At 43.5% G+C, this 16375-nt stretch overlaps 1 protein-coding gene across 1 annotated transcript in view; it reads left to right on the top strand.

Moving 5' to 3' along the window:
- DMD (dystrophin) overlaps positions 1-16375 on the top strand; it is a 3507873-nt gene that overhangs the window by 820163 nt on the left and 2671335 nt on the right. Inside the window, exon 11 of the mRNA XM_073614841.1 lies at positions 8075-8225. Within this exon, the coding sequence (XP_073470942.1) occupies positions 8075-8225 (151 nt within the window). The remainder of the gene's footprint in view (positions 1-8074; positions 8226-16375) is intronic.

Raw genomic sequence — 16375 nt, 5'->3', positions numbered from 1 at the left:
GTTTTCAAAGAACTGTGGATATGTGATCCTTCCTAACGGGACTGATGTATCTTAATTTTCCATGAATGATATATTTTTTCACTCTTATCACTCAGGACATTTGGACTTTTCTATGTTCATTCACATGTTCATTAATGTTTATTGTGCACTTAATTCATTTTTAAGCTCACTTTTTTCTAAAGCTTTTTTGATTATGATATGTAATTCACTAAGCATGCACAGTATATATGCATTCAAATATTTATGTAAATAATATATGAATTCAGATTAGTGGTCATTTGATTGCAAGCGCACTGGAGGCTGAAGTTTGAACCACCAATATTGGCCTTGTGCCACTGTGGACTGCACCCACTAATCTTGGCAGTGATCTTGCCAGACCTGGGCAAACTTGAGCAGCCTGGCTCCCACCGCCTCCCCCTGGGTGGGCGTGGTGTCAAAAAGGCTTCTGGGTACCTTAGGGAGCCGAAGGGGCCTTAGCTTTCTGTGATTTAAGAAAGGTTGATAGTGTACCCCTCCAACCTCTTCTGGAATCCTTGGAGGGATGAATAATTCCACAGTCCTAGTACCTGTTTGATACCCCTCTGGTTAGTCACCCCCTCTGGCATCTAGACCTCCGATCTTGGGGTAAAAGGCACGATTTTCCTCCTGTAACCCTGGAGATGTCAGTTTCCAGCTTTTGGCCGAACAGTGCCTTTCCATCAAAAGGCAGCTTGCAGCAGTTCTGTTTTTAGGATGGGTCAGCCACCCAGGGTTTTAGGCCCAGAGCTCTTTTGGCTGTGAATGAGCTAAGCATGGCTCTGGAAGACCATCGAATGAAATATATAGCTGTCTCTCCCACAAAGTCTGCCAAGAGCTTTATCTCATCAAGAGCCTTGATGATTTTCTCTTTTGGCACACTCACATAGCGCTTGCAACTGACTTTAAAGCCACAGCGGGTTTACAGGCACCAACTGCCGCGAGGTAGGACTTTCTCAAGTCCGAGTCAATGTGTCTATCCAAGACATCCTGAAAGGAGGAGGAGTCTTCCATTGGAAGTGGCACATTCTTGGCCAGTCTCGTAACTGCCGCATACACCATTGGTGGGTTAGATAGAGATGCTGCATCCTCTTCCGTGAGTGCAACCTGTTCATTGAAAACAATTTCCTCTCTCCTTTCTCCCATTCCTCTTGAAACAGGCCTCTTATTTCTGTCATAAGGGAAAAGGTAGCTATCTGTTTCTATAGGTTGGGGATAATAAGTCTTCTCCTTCTTTGGAGGAGATTCCGGGTCTTCCCATTCCAGTGCAGCTTTTACTGCCTTAATGAATGGCTGCACCATTGCAAATTCAAAACCTGAACCTTTAGGCTCCTCAGCCGAGGAGGAGGTGATATCTTCTCCTTCTGCCTGGAAGGTTAGCTGAAATACTGGATCTGGCAAATCAGTCCACCTGATCCGCTGGGCTGGAGTCACCCCTGAAGGGCCTGGTAACTCTCTAGTTAGAGAGGGTTGAATGGCCTGGTTTAGACCTGGTGCCGGGCTCACACTCTGCTCATCCGCTTCTGTCACTGGTTGTCCAAGCCGACCAGAAAATTCTGCCAAGGAGTTGCAGACTACTTTCTTGAGCAAGGTTGACACCTGATGACTCTCACACTCCTGGTCCCAGGCAAGCTGTCTGAAGCAGCTGTGGAAGATTAGCTTTCCTGGCATGGGGTCATCCACCTGACCAACATTTGCCTTTGGGGCACTGAGCCCTTGGAGGAGAAGCTTTCTTTTAAGTGTATATTTGCATCCCTTGTACTGGGGTCTGTCAGGACTGAAGGAGTCACTTTCTGCCCCTGGAAAATTCCCCATGAACCGGATGGTCTCTGGACCTCCTAGAGCAGGCGCAGGAGCAGCCGGGGCTGCAATAGACAAGAAGACACGCTCGTCAGGGCATAATACACTCTTTTTTCCCGCATCTTCTTACTTACCCAAATGTGCCCCTTACCTGATAGCGTGGTGGTCTTGGTTATGTAGACGGTAGGCTCATGCTAACTGAAGTACCGAAAGGTGCAAAGGGGACTGCATGGCAACGGAGAGGGAAATAAGAGAAAAAGAGAAGGGAAACACACATGATCACACATATATATATACACAGATACCCACACACATATCTACCCATACTCATTTAAAAAAAAAATCAAAAACAAATTTAGGTAAAAAATCTGGGCAGAGAGCTATCCATTCCCTAGTAATAAATCCATCCTGCTATCCCCTTCACTCACCTGACTCTGGTTGTTCCTCTGCAGCGATGTGGTCTGTCCTGCTGCCAGAGATCAAAAGACCATCGATTTTTTTTGTATGTTCGCCCTTTAAATAGGGCACCTTACGAGTAGCTCCGCCCCCCCACTCTTATCCTCCTATAAGGAGGTCTGTGCCATCCAAGGTAAGCCTTTTCCCTCTTCCAAGATGGCCACCGCAGCCTCAAGGCACATCACACATGCGCCGGCGTCTCTAGGCCCTGAAAACATGTCCGCCGGGACCCGGAGTCCATTGCACATGTGCAGAACAGCAGGAACGCTTGAGGCCAGCACGGTCGCTTCCAGAGGACAGGAGAGCAGTGCTCGCAACCTCGGGAAGGCAAGGCACTGGAGGGGCGTTCCCAGGCTAAAAACAGAGCCTACCACATAAAAATCCAAAATGAAAAGGGAGATTTACATGACATAGGAAAAGTAAAAGTAAAAATGTCAGTCCTGAGACAGATGTCCCACAGGTACAACGGCGTCATACTGACCCAGCTGCTTGATCCGGACTCCAAAGCAGGCATTCCATTAGAGGATTGCCGTCTTTGATTAGAGAACACCTCGACCCCAGAAGACCACCAGAATGGGTTCCCCATCTTGTTGGTGCATTTAGCAGCCTAAGATGTGGGACTGCATGCTGGGAGAGGCTAAACCCAGGTGGACTCTGACATAGTCGGCAGGTAAGAGCTTATCCTGAATGTAACGGTCTGTAGGTGTTGATCTTTGAGGACAAAAAGGAGAATAGGGGAGGTAGCTCTCAGTCAGACTTTTATAGAGCTAAACATGTCCTGTAGATGGATATAGGGGCAGAGCTATATCATATGTCTGCTGTCATGAAAAAAGATTTTTAGTTTGTTTGGTTTTATATGATTTAGAGAGCCATGAATAGTTAGAGGTGGAGAAAAAAAAATCAAAGGAACAAGTAGCCGGAGACGTTGGCAGAAGGCAATTCTTACCAAACTGTGCATATTGTATTATATGTGACACTGTCTCCTGGATATAACTATACATGAATGAATAAAACTGTACTGATTTTTTTTCTATTATACTCTGAATCAGACTAAAGTTTGTTTTTATTTTATTTTTTTAGGGTTTTCGTTTTACCATTTTCCCCCAGTGGTAAACTTGTATTACTTTTCTCATATTTTTATTGCTTTCTGTCACTCCACTGAGGATATTTATTTATTTTTCTCCCTGTGATAATTACAGACTTGCTCATATGTTTACATACTTCTAGCGGAATTTGTAAAAGGCAGACTATTAATGAATAGTACAATTATTAAACAATTATAGTAATAAAGGAAAATAATGAAAGTGTCCTGTTCCAAAATGTGCATGCTCTCAGTTCCTAAAACTATGCGTTGTCTCCTTATCATCAATGCTAAACTGGCAGTCTTTTGTATGTTTTAAATGAGATCCTTTTATTTCTTAAATGGGGTAAAACTGCTCACTCTTTTTGGCAAGGTTTTTATTTGTTGACAGCCCCTGAAAAACCTTCTGTGGTCAATAAAGGGTCAACTTTGCCGTTATGTGTAGGATTATTGTCATGTTGGAAAAGTAATGTCCAATGTGTACCAATTTTCCTCCAACATTTTTTGGTAATGCACTGCATTTAGCTTGCCATCAATTATAGCTAAATTCCCTGGGCTGCTGTAGCTGGCACACTTCAAATACACCTTCCTGATTTATGGAAGAGTTAAAAAATAAAATATTGTTTTAGGGATTCTCTGGGTCTTGTTTAGCATATCGTAAGTGGACTGTGCTGTGGCATTAGTGCAGCAAAATGGCTAATGTTTTACAAACTATATAAGCTTAAAAGCATAACTGTAGGTAAAGGAAATATCCCAAGATAGGACACAGACAGCAATAAATATCTGACAGACCTTCTAGCCCTTCATGAACAAAATGGCTGAAGTTGGGTTTTCACTAAAATGGAATTTGCTTTCAACATACAAATAACTGCTAATTTAAAGACTAGTGTTTCTAAGAAGTCCTCTTTGTCCCCTGTCTCTGAAAGTCTTTTGAATTGGTTAATTTTCTTATCCAAAGATAAAGGAGAAAGAAAATAAAGGAATGTTTTATAAGTTGTTTTAAAATTCTTAGCATAACACTTAGGACCAGTTAGACCAGGGGTCAGCAACCTTTTTCAACTTAAGGGCCGGATATAATGTATGCGAATGCGTGGAGGGCCACATTCTTCTGCTAATAAATTAAGATAATAATATTCCTAATATATTAATGATAACAGGTGTGTTTCACTAATACAAAGCCAGTTCCCCTTGAGGGAGCATGTGGCTGGGAATTCTGATTTTACTGCCCCTCCCCCATTCTGGCATCAATAGGTGGCTGATGCCAGCCCTGCCAGCCAGCATGGTCTGGAGATGGGGTTCCTGCCCCTAGGGAACATGGGGTTCCTGCCCTTAGGGGAGATGGGGGCCCATCCTTAGGGGAGATGGGGGCCCCATCCCCAGGGATGATGGGGGGTCCCTGTACCCAAGTTTGAAGGGGTCACTCTCCCCAGGGGAGAGGGGTCCCTGTCCCCAAGTGAGAAGGGGTCCCTGTCCCCAGGGGTGATGGGGTCCCTAATAGGGTCCCCCTATTGCAGTGCCCTCTGTACCCCATAGCAGTGCCCTCTGTCCCCCTTCACATCACTTCCATAGTGTCCTCTGCCCCCTCCCCCAAAGCAAGTTTCCTGTGCCACCCCAAAGCAGTGTCCTGCACTCCCCTACTGTATTTTACTCTGTACCCCCTGCACCCCACCCCGTTCCCACACAAACACACACAGTGTAGGTAGAACTCTCCTACCTTACACAGGTGTACAGCGAGCAGAGCAGAGATCAGCATCACAGATCTGGATGGGGGCAGGAACTGCTGAAGTTAACTTTTAACATTAACAGGCTGGTGATTGGTTGCTAGGATCGCCTGGCAACCAATCACCTGCTGTTTAACATAAAAAGTTAACTCCAGCACTTCCTGCCCCCATCCAGCCCTGTGATACCAGCCACTCACCGCTGTCCAATGAAGAGGAGAGCAGCGAAAATGTCCACGGGCCAAGTGCCCGTGAATTAATCAATTAATCACGGACACTGACAGGGTCACGGGTTGCCGACCCCTGAGTTAGACAGACAAATGGACAACATACATACACACCTAAAGCCCCATACACGCTATCAGATTTTCTGCTGAATTTTTCCTTTCCATATAATATGAGGTCTAACCTTAGGAGTTTCAATTTGTATGCAATCAGGCAGGCCCTTGCACTACATGGTTTTGGTAACTCTGAAGACAAAAATCAGCAGAAAATCTGATAGGCTTTAGGGTTAACTCACTAAATTTGGGTAACAAAAAAAAGCATAGAACTGGCATTGTTGATCATAACAGTCAGATATCAGAATTAATGCTTTATGTTTCCATTACATTAAAGATGAAGCCAGATTAATTTTTATTGGTCACAAGAATCTTTGGGTATTTTTTTCTACTTTTTCAACTCCTTGTGGTCCAGGCCAATTTTCAGCTTTTAGTGCTGTCGCATTTTGAATGACAATTGCGCAATCATGCAACACTGTACCCAAACAAAATTTTTAGCATTTTGTTCACACAACTAGAGATTTATTTTGGTGGTAGGTAATCACCACTGGGTTTTTTACTTTTTGCTAAATAAACAAAGAAAGACTGAAAACAAGTTTTTTTTTCGTTTCTGTTTTCTAAAATTTTGCAAATCAATAATTGTTCTTCATAACTTTAGATCAAAATGTATTCTGCTTCATTTCTTTCTAACCCAAATCAGTGTATATTATTTTGGTCTGTGTGAAAGTATATGATGTACTGACAGCCATTCTCATTTCTTGAGGCCTGAAAGTGCCAGGACAGTACAAATACCCCCCAAATGACCCCTTTTTGGAAAAAAGACAGTCTAAGTAAGAGTTTGCCTGGAGAGTTTTTTGAAGTTGTAATTTTTTTGTCATAATTTTTTGGAAAGTAAAAAAAAAAAAAAAACTATCCGAATCACTGCACACCATGCAAAGCCATCTATTAGTAAGAACAAACAACATGTCTCCTCTCCCCTGACAGAACAGGGATTTGTGTGTTTACACACACAAATCCCCGTGCTGGATGTATCCCCGTGCTGGATGTCATGCATGCAAACGCGCGTGGCTGGCGGCGATCGCGACCTCCGGCCACGCACATTGGCTCCCTCCACTGCGCAGCGGGCGCGTGTGCCTCTGGTGGCTCTTAAAGGGAAACCCATAAAGGTTTTGCGCAAGGGTGCCATTCTGCCCCCCCGTAAAAAAACGTGAGCCTGTCGGGATCCAGTAATTTGGGTTGTTCGCTCAACACCTCCTCCATTCATAAAAAGCCTTACATTCTTTTCAATTAATTGAACAAAATGTGAAAAAATGTCTTGATCTCCCCTCCACAGCAATGGGTAACAAATCATGAGAGCTAACTTATTTTTGCTAACTTATTTTTGCACATGACCAAAAATTATTTTGGGCCATAACTGAACTTTATTAAAACCACTAAATGCATTTTTTCAGTGAGCAACAAGTGCAAGTGCATTATTTACTGTTAACTTTAAACCGATGACCTGTAAAGGAATTTAAAGAATTTTCTATGAACAATTTTGGGTACCATTGATTTTCATAATTTCTTGGGCATGTACAATTTTGAGAAATGCTTATTTAGTATCTGTTTACTCAATGCAACCTCATATTATATATATTACTATAACACTGGGCATCATATTGTGTTTGTGTGCAATGTAATTCATGAAAGTGTATTTTTTTTACTAAAAATATAGATTTGATAAATAGTACCACAAACATCACTTGAGATACACATTTGCAATTGGCACTATATAATTCTACAGGGTCTCTGCTTTTAGAAAATGTATAATGTTTTGTTTTGTTTTTTTCTTAATCTTATGTCTTAAAGTGTACATTTTAACATGTGTGCAAAAAAAACAAAAAAAAAACCTCATGACTTCCAAGACTCGAAAATCGACATTAAACACTGCACATGTGTAAAGCCACTTTCACACGGGTTGTCTGATCAGGTCCGCTTGTCGGTTTTTCAGGCAGACCTGATCGGACCTTCTAGTCTCCTCTATGGACCGATGGATGACACCCGCCACTATCCGACCTGAACCAAAAACAGATGGATGGCGGTCCTATTCCTCATCCGTCTAGCATATCAGATGGCATTGGATGGAAATGGACAAGCAGTAAGTTTCTGTCCGATTGCTCCATAGAGGAGCGCAGGACTGTGTCCGTGTCCGCTCTGCATATCGGAGTGGACACGGAGAGATCCCCCAGTGATCAACTGGATTCCACTTGCCAATGTGAAAGGGGTGTTCGAGTAAAATCAAAGTTGTTAAATGTGACATTTATTTCCAGATACAACAGTTATCTGTAAACAATACAGTTATAGTTTTGCTGGCTTTGTCAGCAAAAGGACATAATTTCATCTAAAACAGAATGTTCTATGCACAGGGTGTCAATGCTATGGTAACTTCAGTGCAGAATGAACAGTGCTATCATCCTATTACAGAATGTGGAAAATAAAAGTATCGATTGGCAGGATCATTAGGTTAAAAAAATATGTTATGAGCTGGACTCAAGAAAACTGCTGTGTTAATGCTAATGACTGACTGTAGCAAAGACAGTATGTAATTTTTGTTTTTGTCCTAATTTCATTTCATTTCCTACAAGGTGTTACACAACAGTTTAAAACCAGAACAGTTTTGCATGTGTGTGTTTAGAGGCTTATGCAAAAGTTGTGTTAATATAAAAATGTTTTTTTTCTGATTTCAGTTTACATAAAACTCTGATGGACCTGCAAAATCAACAGCTTCAACAGTTAAGCGACTGGCTTTCACAAACAGAAAATCGGATTAAGAAAATGGATTTGGAAATTTTGGGTCCTGACTTGGAAGATATAAAGCACCAAATAGAAGAACATAAGGTTTGGTTTCTTGTATACTAACCACTTTACATTTTCTAAAATTTCCTGACTGGGTCTGCACACCTGCTGCAGTAGAGCCCCTACTCTCTCTTTTGAATTTTTAATCCATATCATTTACTGGAGAATAGGGATGAGCTTCGTGTTCGAGTCAAACCCATGTTCGACTCGAACGTTGGCTGTTCGGTCGTTCGCCGAATTCTGAACGTTATGGGCCGTTCGCGCCAAATTCGTGTGGCGCGTCACGGCCCATAATTCACTGCGGCATCGCAGTGCATTACTGGCTGATGATTGGCCAAGCATGCACTATGACCCGCATGCTTGGCCAATCACAGTGCCATCGGTAGAGAGAGCTGTAATTGGCCAAAGCCAGGGTGGCTTTGGCCAATTATGGCTCAGGGGGTTTAGAACACGCCCCACACTATATAAGGCCACCTGCACGGCGGCCCTGTGTAGTGTGTGTTCCGGCATTGAAAGAGATAGAGAGAGAGACAGTGTCATTTCATTTGAGTTAGATAGATTAGGCAGGACAATCAGTGAGTTAGCTGCACTTACAGTGTATTGTGTGTATATATATGCATCCCTGGTGTTGCATAAATATATACACTGTATTCAGTTTAGCTAGATCCATTCCTGTTATCTTCTTACTGACAGGCAGGCTTGTCTTGTTACAGTATTTACAGCTACCTGAAGAAAATTGCCGGTGTTCTTTTGATCCTATTAGTACCACAGTCAGGCAGCTAGACTATTTACAGTTAGTGCAGTGTGTCCTGCTCACTGTGTTCAGCTAAAACTACAAGTTAGTGTAGTGAGACCTCTGCACAGTGTTCATCTAAAGCTACAAGTTAGTGCAGTGCGTCCTGCTCACAGTGTTCAGCTAAAACTACAAGTTAGTGTAGTGAGACCTCTGCACAGTGTTCATCTAAAGCTACAAGTTAGTGCAGTGCGTCCTGCTCACAGTGTTCAGCTAAAACTACAAGTTAGTGCAGTGCATCCTCCTCACAGTGTTAAGCTAAACCTACAAGTTAGTGTGGTGCGTCCTCCTCACAGTTTTCAGCTAAAGCTACAAGTTAGTGCAGTGCGTCCTGCTCACAGTGTTCAGCTAAAACTACAAGTTAGTGTGGTGCGTCCTCCTCACAGTTTTCAGCTAAAACTACAAGTTAGTGTAGTGAGACCTCTGCACAGTGTTCATCTAAAGCTACAAGTTAGTGCAGTGCGTCCTGCTCACAGTGTTCAGCTAAAACTACAAGTTAGTGCAGTGCGTCCTCCTCACAGTGTTCAGCTAAACCTACAAGTTATTTTTTTGCGAGCTCTGCACAGTGTTCATCTAAAGCTACAAGTTAGTGCAGTGCGTCCTGCTCACAGTGTTCAGCTAAAACTACAAGTTAGTGTAGTGAGACCTCTGCACAGTGTTCATCTAAAGCTACAAGTTAGTGTGGTGCGTCCTCCTCACAGTGTTCAGCTAAAACTACAAGTTAGTGCAGTGCGTCCTGCTCACAGTGTTCAGCTAAAACTACAAGTTAGTGTAGTGAGACCTCTGCACAGTGTTCATCTAAAGCTACAAGTTAGTGCAGTGCGTCCTGCTCACATTGTTCAGCTAAAACTACAAGTTAGTGTAGTGAGAACTCTGCACAGTGTTCATCTAAAGCTACAAGTTAGTGCAGTGCGTCCTGCTCACAGTGTTCAGCTAAAACTACAAGTTAGTGTAGTGAGACCTCTGCACAGTGTTCATCTAAAGCTACAAGTTAGTGCAGTGCGTCCTGCTCACATTGTTCAGCTAAAACTACAAGTTAGTGTAGTGAGAACTCTGCACAGTGTTCATCTCAAGCTACAAGTTAGTGCAGTGCGTCCTGCTCACAGTGTTCAGCTAAAACTACAAGTTAGTGTGGTGCGTCCTCCTCACAGAGTTCAGCTAAAACAACATGTTTGTGCAGTGCGTCCTGCTCACAGTGTTCAGCTAAAACTACAATTTAGTGTGGTGCGTCCTCCTCACAGTTTTCAGCTAAAGCTACAAGTTAGTGCAGTGCGTCCTGCTCACAGTGTTCAGCTAAAACTACAAGTTAGTGTAGTGAGAACTCTGCACAGTGTTCATCTAAAGCTACAAGTTAGTGCAGTGCGTCCTCCTCACAGTGTTCAGCTAAACCTACAAGTTATTTTTTTGCGAGCTCTGCACAGTGTTCATCTAAAGCTACAAGTTAGTGCAGTGCGTCCTGCTCACAGTGTTCAGCTAAAACTACAAGTTAGTATAGTGAGACCTCTGCACAGTGTTCATCTAAAGCTACACGTTAGTGCAGTGCGTCCTGTTCACAGTGTTCAGCTAAAACTACAAGTTAGTGCAGTGCGTCCTGCTCACAGTGTTCAGCTAAAACTACAAGTTAGTGTAGTGAGAACTCTGCACAGTGTTCATCTAAAGCTACAAGTTAGTGCAGTGCGTCCTGCTCACAGTGTTCAGCTAAAACTACAAGTTAGTGCAGTGCGTCCTCCTCACAGTGTTCAGCTAAACCTACAAGTTATTTTTTTGCGAGCTCTGCACAGTGTTCATCTAAAGCTACAAGTTAGTGCAGTGCGTCCTGCTCACAGTGTTCAGCTAAAACTACAAGTTAGTGCAGTGCGTCCTCCTCACAGTGTTCAGCTAAACCTACAAGTTATTTTTTTGTGAGCTCTGCACAGTGTTCATCTAAAGCTACAAGTTAGTGCAGTGCATCCTGCTCACAGTGTTCAGCTAAAACTACAAGTTAGTGTAGTGAGAACTCTGCACAGTGTTCATCAAAAGGTACAAGTTAGTGCAGTGCGTACTGCTCACAGTGTTCAGCTAAAACTACAAGTTAGTGCAGTGCTTCCTGCTCACAGTGTTCAGCTAAAGCTACAAGTTAGTGCAGTGCTTCCTGCTCACAGTGTTCAGCTAAAGCTACAAGTTAGTGCAGTGCGTCCTGCTCACAGTGTTCAGCTAAAACTACAAGTTAGTGTAGTGAGAACTCTGCACAGTGTTCATCTAAAGCTACAAGTTAGTGCAGTGCGTCCTCCTCACAGTGTTCAGCTAAACCTACAAGTTATTTTTTTGCAAGCTCTGCACAGTGTTCATCTAAAGCTACAAGTTTGTGCAGTGCGTCCTGCTCACAGTGTTCAGCTAAAACTACAAGTTAGTGTGGTGCGTCCTCCTCACAGTTTTCAGCTAAAGCTACAAGTTAGTGTAGTGCGTCCTGCTCACAGTGTTCAGCTAAAACTACAAGTTAGTGTGGTGCATCCTCCTCACAGTTTTCAGCTAAAACTACAAGTTAGTGTAGTGAGACCTCTGCACAGTGTTCATCTAAAGCTACAAGTTAGTGCAGTGCGTCCTGCTCACAGTGTTCAGCTAAAACTACAAGTTAGTGCAGTGCGTCCTCCTCACAGTGTTCAGCTAAACCTACAAGTTATTTTTTTGCGAGCTCTGCACAGTGTTCATCTAAAGCTACAAGTTAGTGCAGTGCGTCCTGCTCACAGTGTTCAGCTAAAACTACAAGTTAGTGTAGTGAGACCTCTGCACAGTGTTCATCTAAAGCTACAAGTTAGTGTGGTGCGTCCTCCTCACAGGGTTCAGCTAAAACTACAAGTTAGTGCAGTGCGTCCTGCTCACAGTGTTCAGCTAAAACTACAAGTTAGTGTAGTGAGACCTCTGCACAGTGTTCATCTAAAGCTACAAGTTAGTGCAGTGCGTCCTGCTCACAGTGTTCAGCTAAAACTACAAGTTAGTGTAGTGAGAACTCTGCACAGTGTTCATCTAAAGCTACAAGTTAGTGCAGTGTGTCCTGCTCACAGTGTTCAGCTAAAACTACAAGTTAGTGTGGTGCGTCCTCCTCACAGAGTTCAGCTAAAGCTACAAGTTAGTGCAGTGCGTCCTGCTCACAGTGTTCAGCTAAAACTACAAGTTAGTATAGTGAGACCTCTGCACAGTGTTCATCTAAAGCTACACGTTAGTGCAGTGCGTCCTGCTCACAGTGTTCAGCTAAAACTACAAGTTAGTGCAGTGCGTCCTGCTCACAGTGTTCAGCTAAAACTACAAGTTAGTGTAGTGAGACCTCTGCACAGTGTTCATCTAAAGCTACAAGTTAGTGCAGTGCGTCCTGCTCGCAGTGTTTAGCTAAAACTACAAGTTAGTGTAGTGAGAACTCTGCACAGTGTTCATCTAAAGCTACAAGTTAGTGCAGTGCGTCCTGCTCACAGTGTTCAGCTAAAACTACAAGTTAGTGCAGTGCGTCCTCCTCACAGTGTTCAGCTAAACCTACAAGTTATTTTTTTGTGAGCTCTGCACAGTGTTCATCTAAAGCTACAAGTTAGTGCAGTGCATCCTGCTCACAGTGTTCAGCTAAAACTACAAGTTAGTGTAGTGAGAACTCTGCACAGTGTTCATCTAAAGCTACAAGTTAGTGCAGTGCGTCCTGCTCACAGTGTTCAGCTAAAACTACAAGTTAGTGCAGTGCTTCCTGCTCACAGTGTTCAGCTAAAGCTACAAGTTAGTGCAGTGCGTCCTGCTCACAGTGTTCAGCTAAAACTACAAGTTAGTGTAGTGAGAACTCTGCACAGTGTTCATCTAAAGCTACAAGTTAGTGCAGTGCGTCCTCCTCACAGTGTTCAGCTAAACCTACAAGTTATTTTTTTGCGAGCTCTGCACAGTGTTCATCTAAAGCTACAAGTTAGTGCAGTGCGTCCTGCTCACAGTGTTCAGCTAAAACTACAAGTTAGTGTGGTGCGTCCTCCTCACAGAGTTCAGCTAAAACAACAAGTTAGTGCAGTGCGTCCTGCTCACAGTGTTCAGCTAAAACTACAATTTAGTGTGGTGCGTCCTCCTCACAGTTTTCAGCTAAAGCTACAAGTTAGTGCAGTGCGTCCTGCTCACAGTGTTCAGCTAAAACTACAAGTTAGTGTAGTGAGAACTCTGCACAGTGTTCATCTAAAGCTACAAGTTAGTGCAGTGCGTCCTGCTCACAGTGTTCAGCTAAAACTACAAGTTAGTATAGTGAGACCTCTGCACAGTGTTCATCTAAAGCTACACGTTAGTGCAGTGCGTCCTGCTCACAGTGTTCAGCTAAAACTACAAGTTAGTGCAGTGCGTCCTGCTCACAGTGTTCAGCTAAAACTACAAGTTAGTGTAGTGAGACCTCTGCACAGTGTTCATCTAAAGCTACAAGTTAGTGCAGTGCGTCCTGCTCGCAGTGTTTAGCTAAAACTACAAGTTAGTGTAGTGAGAACTCTGCACAGTGTTCATCTAAAGCTACAAGTTAGTGCAGTGCGTCCTGCTTGCAGTGTTCAGCTAAAACTACAAGTTAGTGCAGTGCGTCCTCCTCACAGTGTTCAGCTAAACCTACAAGTTAATTTTTTGTGAGCTCTGCACAGTGTTCATCTAAAGCTACAAGTTAGTGCAGTGCGTCCTGCTCACAGTGTTCAGCTAAAACTACAAGTTAATGCAGTGCGTCCTCCTCACAGTGTTCAGCTAAACCTACAAGTTATTTTTTTGTGAGCTCTGCACAGTGTTCATCTAAAGCTACAAGTTAGTGCAGTGCATCCTGCTCACAGTGTTCAGCTAAAACTACAAGTTAGTGTAGTGAGAACTCTGCACAGTGTTCATCTAAAGCTACAAGTTAGTGCAGTGCGTCCTGCTCACAGTGTTCAGCTAAAACTACAAGTTAGTGCAGTGCTTCCTGCTCACAGTGTTCAGCTAAAGCTACAAGTTAGTGCAGTGCGTCCTGCTCACAGTGTTCAGCTAAAACTACAAGTTAGTGTAGTGAGAACTCTGCACAGTGTTCATCTAAAGCTACAAGTTAGTGCAGTGCGTCCTCCTCACAGTGTTCAGCTAAACCTACAAGTTATTTTATTGCGAGCTCTGCACAGTGTTCATCTAAAGCTACAAGTTAGTGCAGTGCGTCCTGCTCACAGTGTTCAGCTAAAACTACAAGTTAGTGTGGTGCGTCCTCCTCACAGTTTTCAGCTAAAGCTACAAGTTAGTGTAGTGCGTCCTGCTCACAGTGTTCAGATAAAACTACAAGTTAGTGTGGTGCGTCCTCCTCACAGTTTTCAGCTAAAACTACAAGTTAGTGTAGTGAGACCTCTGCACAGTGTTCATCTAAAGCTACAAGTTAGTGCAGTGCTCCCTGCTCACAGTGTTCAGCTAAAACTACAAGTTAGTGCAGTGCGTCCTCCTCACAGTGTTCAGCTAAACCTACAAGTAATTTTTTTGCGAGCTCTGCACAGTGTTCATCTAAAGCTACAAGTTAGTGCAGTGCATCCTGCTCACAGTGTTCAGCTAAAACTACAAGTTAGTGTAGTGAGACCTCTGCACAGTGTTCATCTAAAGCTACAAGTTAGTGCAGTGCGTCCTGCTCACAGTGTTCTGCTACAACTACAAGTTAGTGTGGTGCGTCCTCCTCACAGTTTTCAGCTAAAACTACAAGTTAGTGTAGTGAGACCTCTGCACAGTGTTCATCTAAAGCTACAAGTTAGTGCAGTGCGTCCTGCTCACAGTGTTCAGCTAAAACTACAAGTTAGTGCAGTGCGTCCTCCTCACAGTGTTCAGCTAAACCTACAAGTTATTTTTTTGCGAGCTCTGCACAGTGTTCATCTAAAGCTACAAGTTAGTGCAGTGCGTCCTGCTCACAGTGTTCAGCTAAAACTACAAGTTAGTGTAGTGAGACCTCTGCACAGTGTTCATCTAAAGCTACAAGTTAGTGCGGTGCGTCCTCCTCTCAGTGTTCAGCTAAAACTACAAGTTAGTGCAGTGCGTCCTGCTCACAGTGTTCAGCTAAAACTACAAGTTAGTGTGGTGCGTCCTCCTCACAGTGTTCAGCTAAAACTACAAGTTAGTGCAGTGCGTCCTGCTCACAGTGTTCAGCTAAAACTACAAGTTAGTGTGGTGCTTCCTCCTCACAGTTTTCAGCTAAAGCTACAAGTTAGTGCAGTGCGTCCTCCTCACAGTGTTCAGCTAAACCTACAAGTTATTTTTTTGCGAGCTCTGCACAGTGTTCATCTAAAGATACAAGTTAGTGCAGTGCGTCCTGCTCACAGTGTTCAGCTAAAACTACAAGTTAGTGTAGTGAGACCTCTGCACAGTGTTCATCTAAAGCTACAAGTTAGTGCAGTGCGTCCTGCTCACAGTGTTCAGCTAAAACTACAAGTTAGTGTGGTGCGTCCTCCTCACAGTTTTCAGCTAAAACTACAAGTTAGTGTAGTGAGACCTCTGCACAGTGTTCATCTAAAGCTACAAGTTAGTGCAGTGCGTCCTGCTCACAGTGTTCAGCTAAAACTACAAGTTAGTGCAGTGCGTCCTGCTCACAGTGTTCAGCTAAAACTACAAGTTAGTGCAGTGCTTCCTCCTCACAGTGTTCAGCTAAACCTACAAGTTATTTTTTTGCGAGCTCTGCACAGTGTTCATCTAAAGCTACAAGTTAGTGCAGTGCGTCCTGCTCACAGTGTTCAGCTAAAACTACAAGTTAGTGTAGTGAGACCTCTGCACAGTGTTCATCTAAAGCTACAAGTTAGTGCGGTGCGTCCTCCTCTCAGTGTTCAGCTAAAACTACAAGTTAGTGCAGTGCGTCCTGCTCACAGTGTTCAGCTAAAACTACAAGTTAGTGTGGTGCGTCCTCCTCACAGTGTTCAGCTAAAACTACAAGTTAGTGCAGTGCGTCCTGCACACAGTGTTCAGCTAAAACTACAAGTTAGTGTGGTGCTTCCTCCTCACAGTTTTCAGCTAAAGCTACAAGTTAGTGCAGTGCGTCCTGCTCACAGTGTTCAGCTAAAACTACAAGTTAGTGTAGTGAGAACTCTGCACAGTGTTCATCTAAAGCTACAAGTTAGTGTGGTGCGTCCTCACAGTGTTCAGCCAAAACTACAAGTTAGTGCAGTGCGTCCTGCTCACAGTGTTCAGCTAAAACTACAAGTTGGTGTAGTGAGACCTCTGCACAGTGTTCATCTAAAGCTACAAGTTAGTGCGGTGCGTCCTCCTCTCAGTGTTCAGCTAAAACTACAAGTTAGTGCAGTGCGTCCTGCTCACAGTGTTCAGCTAAAACTACAAGTTAGTGTGGTGCGTCCTCCTCACAGTGTTCAGCTAAAACTACAAGTTAGTGCAGTGCGTCCTGCACACAGTGTTCAGCTAAAACTACAAGTTAGTGTGGTGCTTCCTCCTC

The sequence above is a fragment of the Aquarana catesbeiana genome, linkage group LG02 (assembly GCF_042186555.1).
Source record: "Aquarana catesbeiana isolate 2022-GZ linkage group LG02, ASM4218655v1, whole genome shotgun sequence".
NCBI lineage: Eukaryota > Metazoa > Chordata > Amphibia > Anura > Ranidae > Aquarana > Aquarana catesbeiana.
Note: the sequence above shows the minus strand (reverse complement) of the source record. Positions and strands in the feature narration are given on the sequence as shown.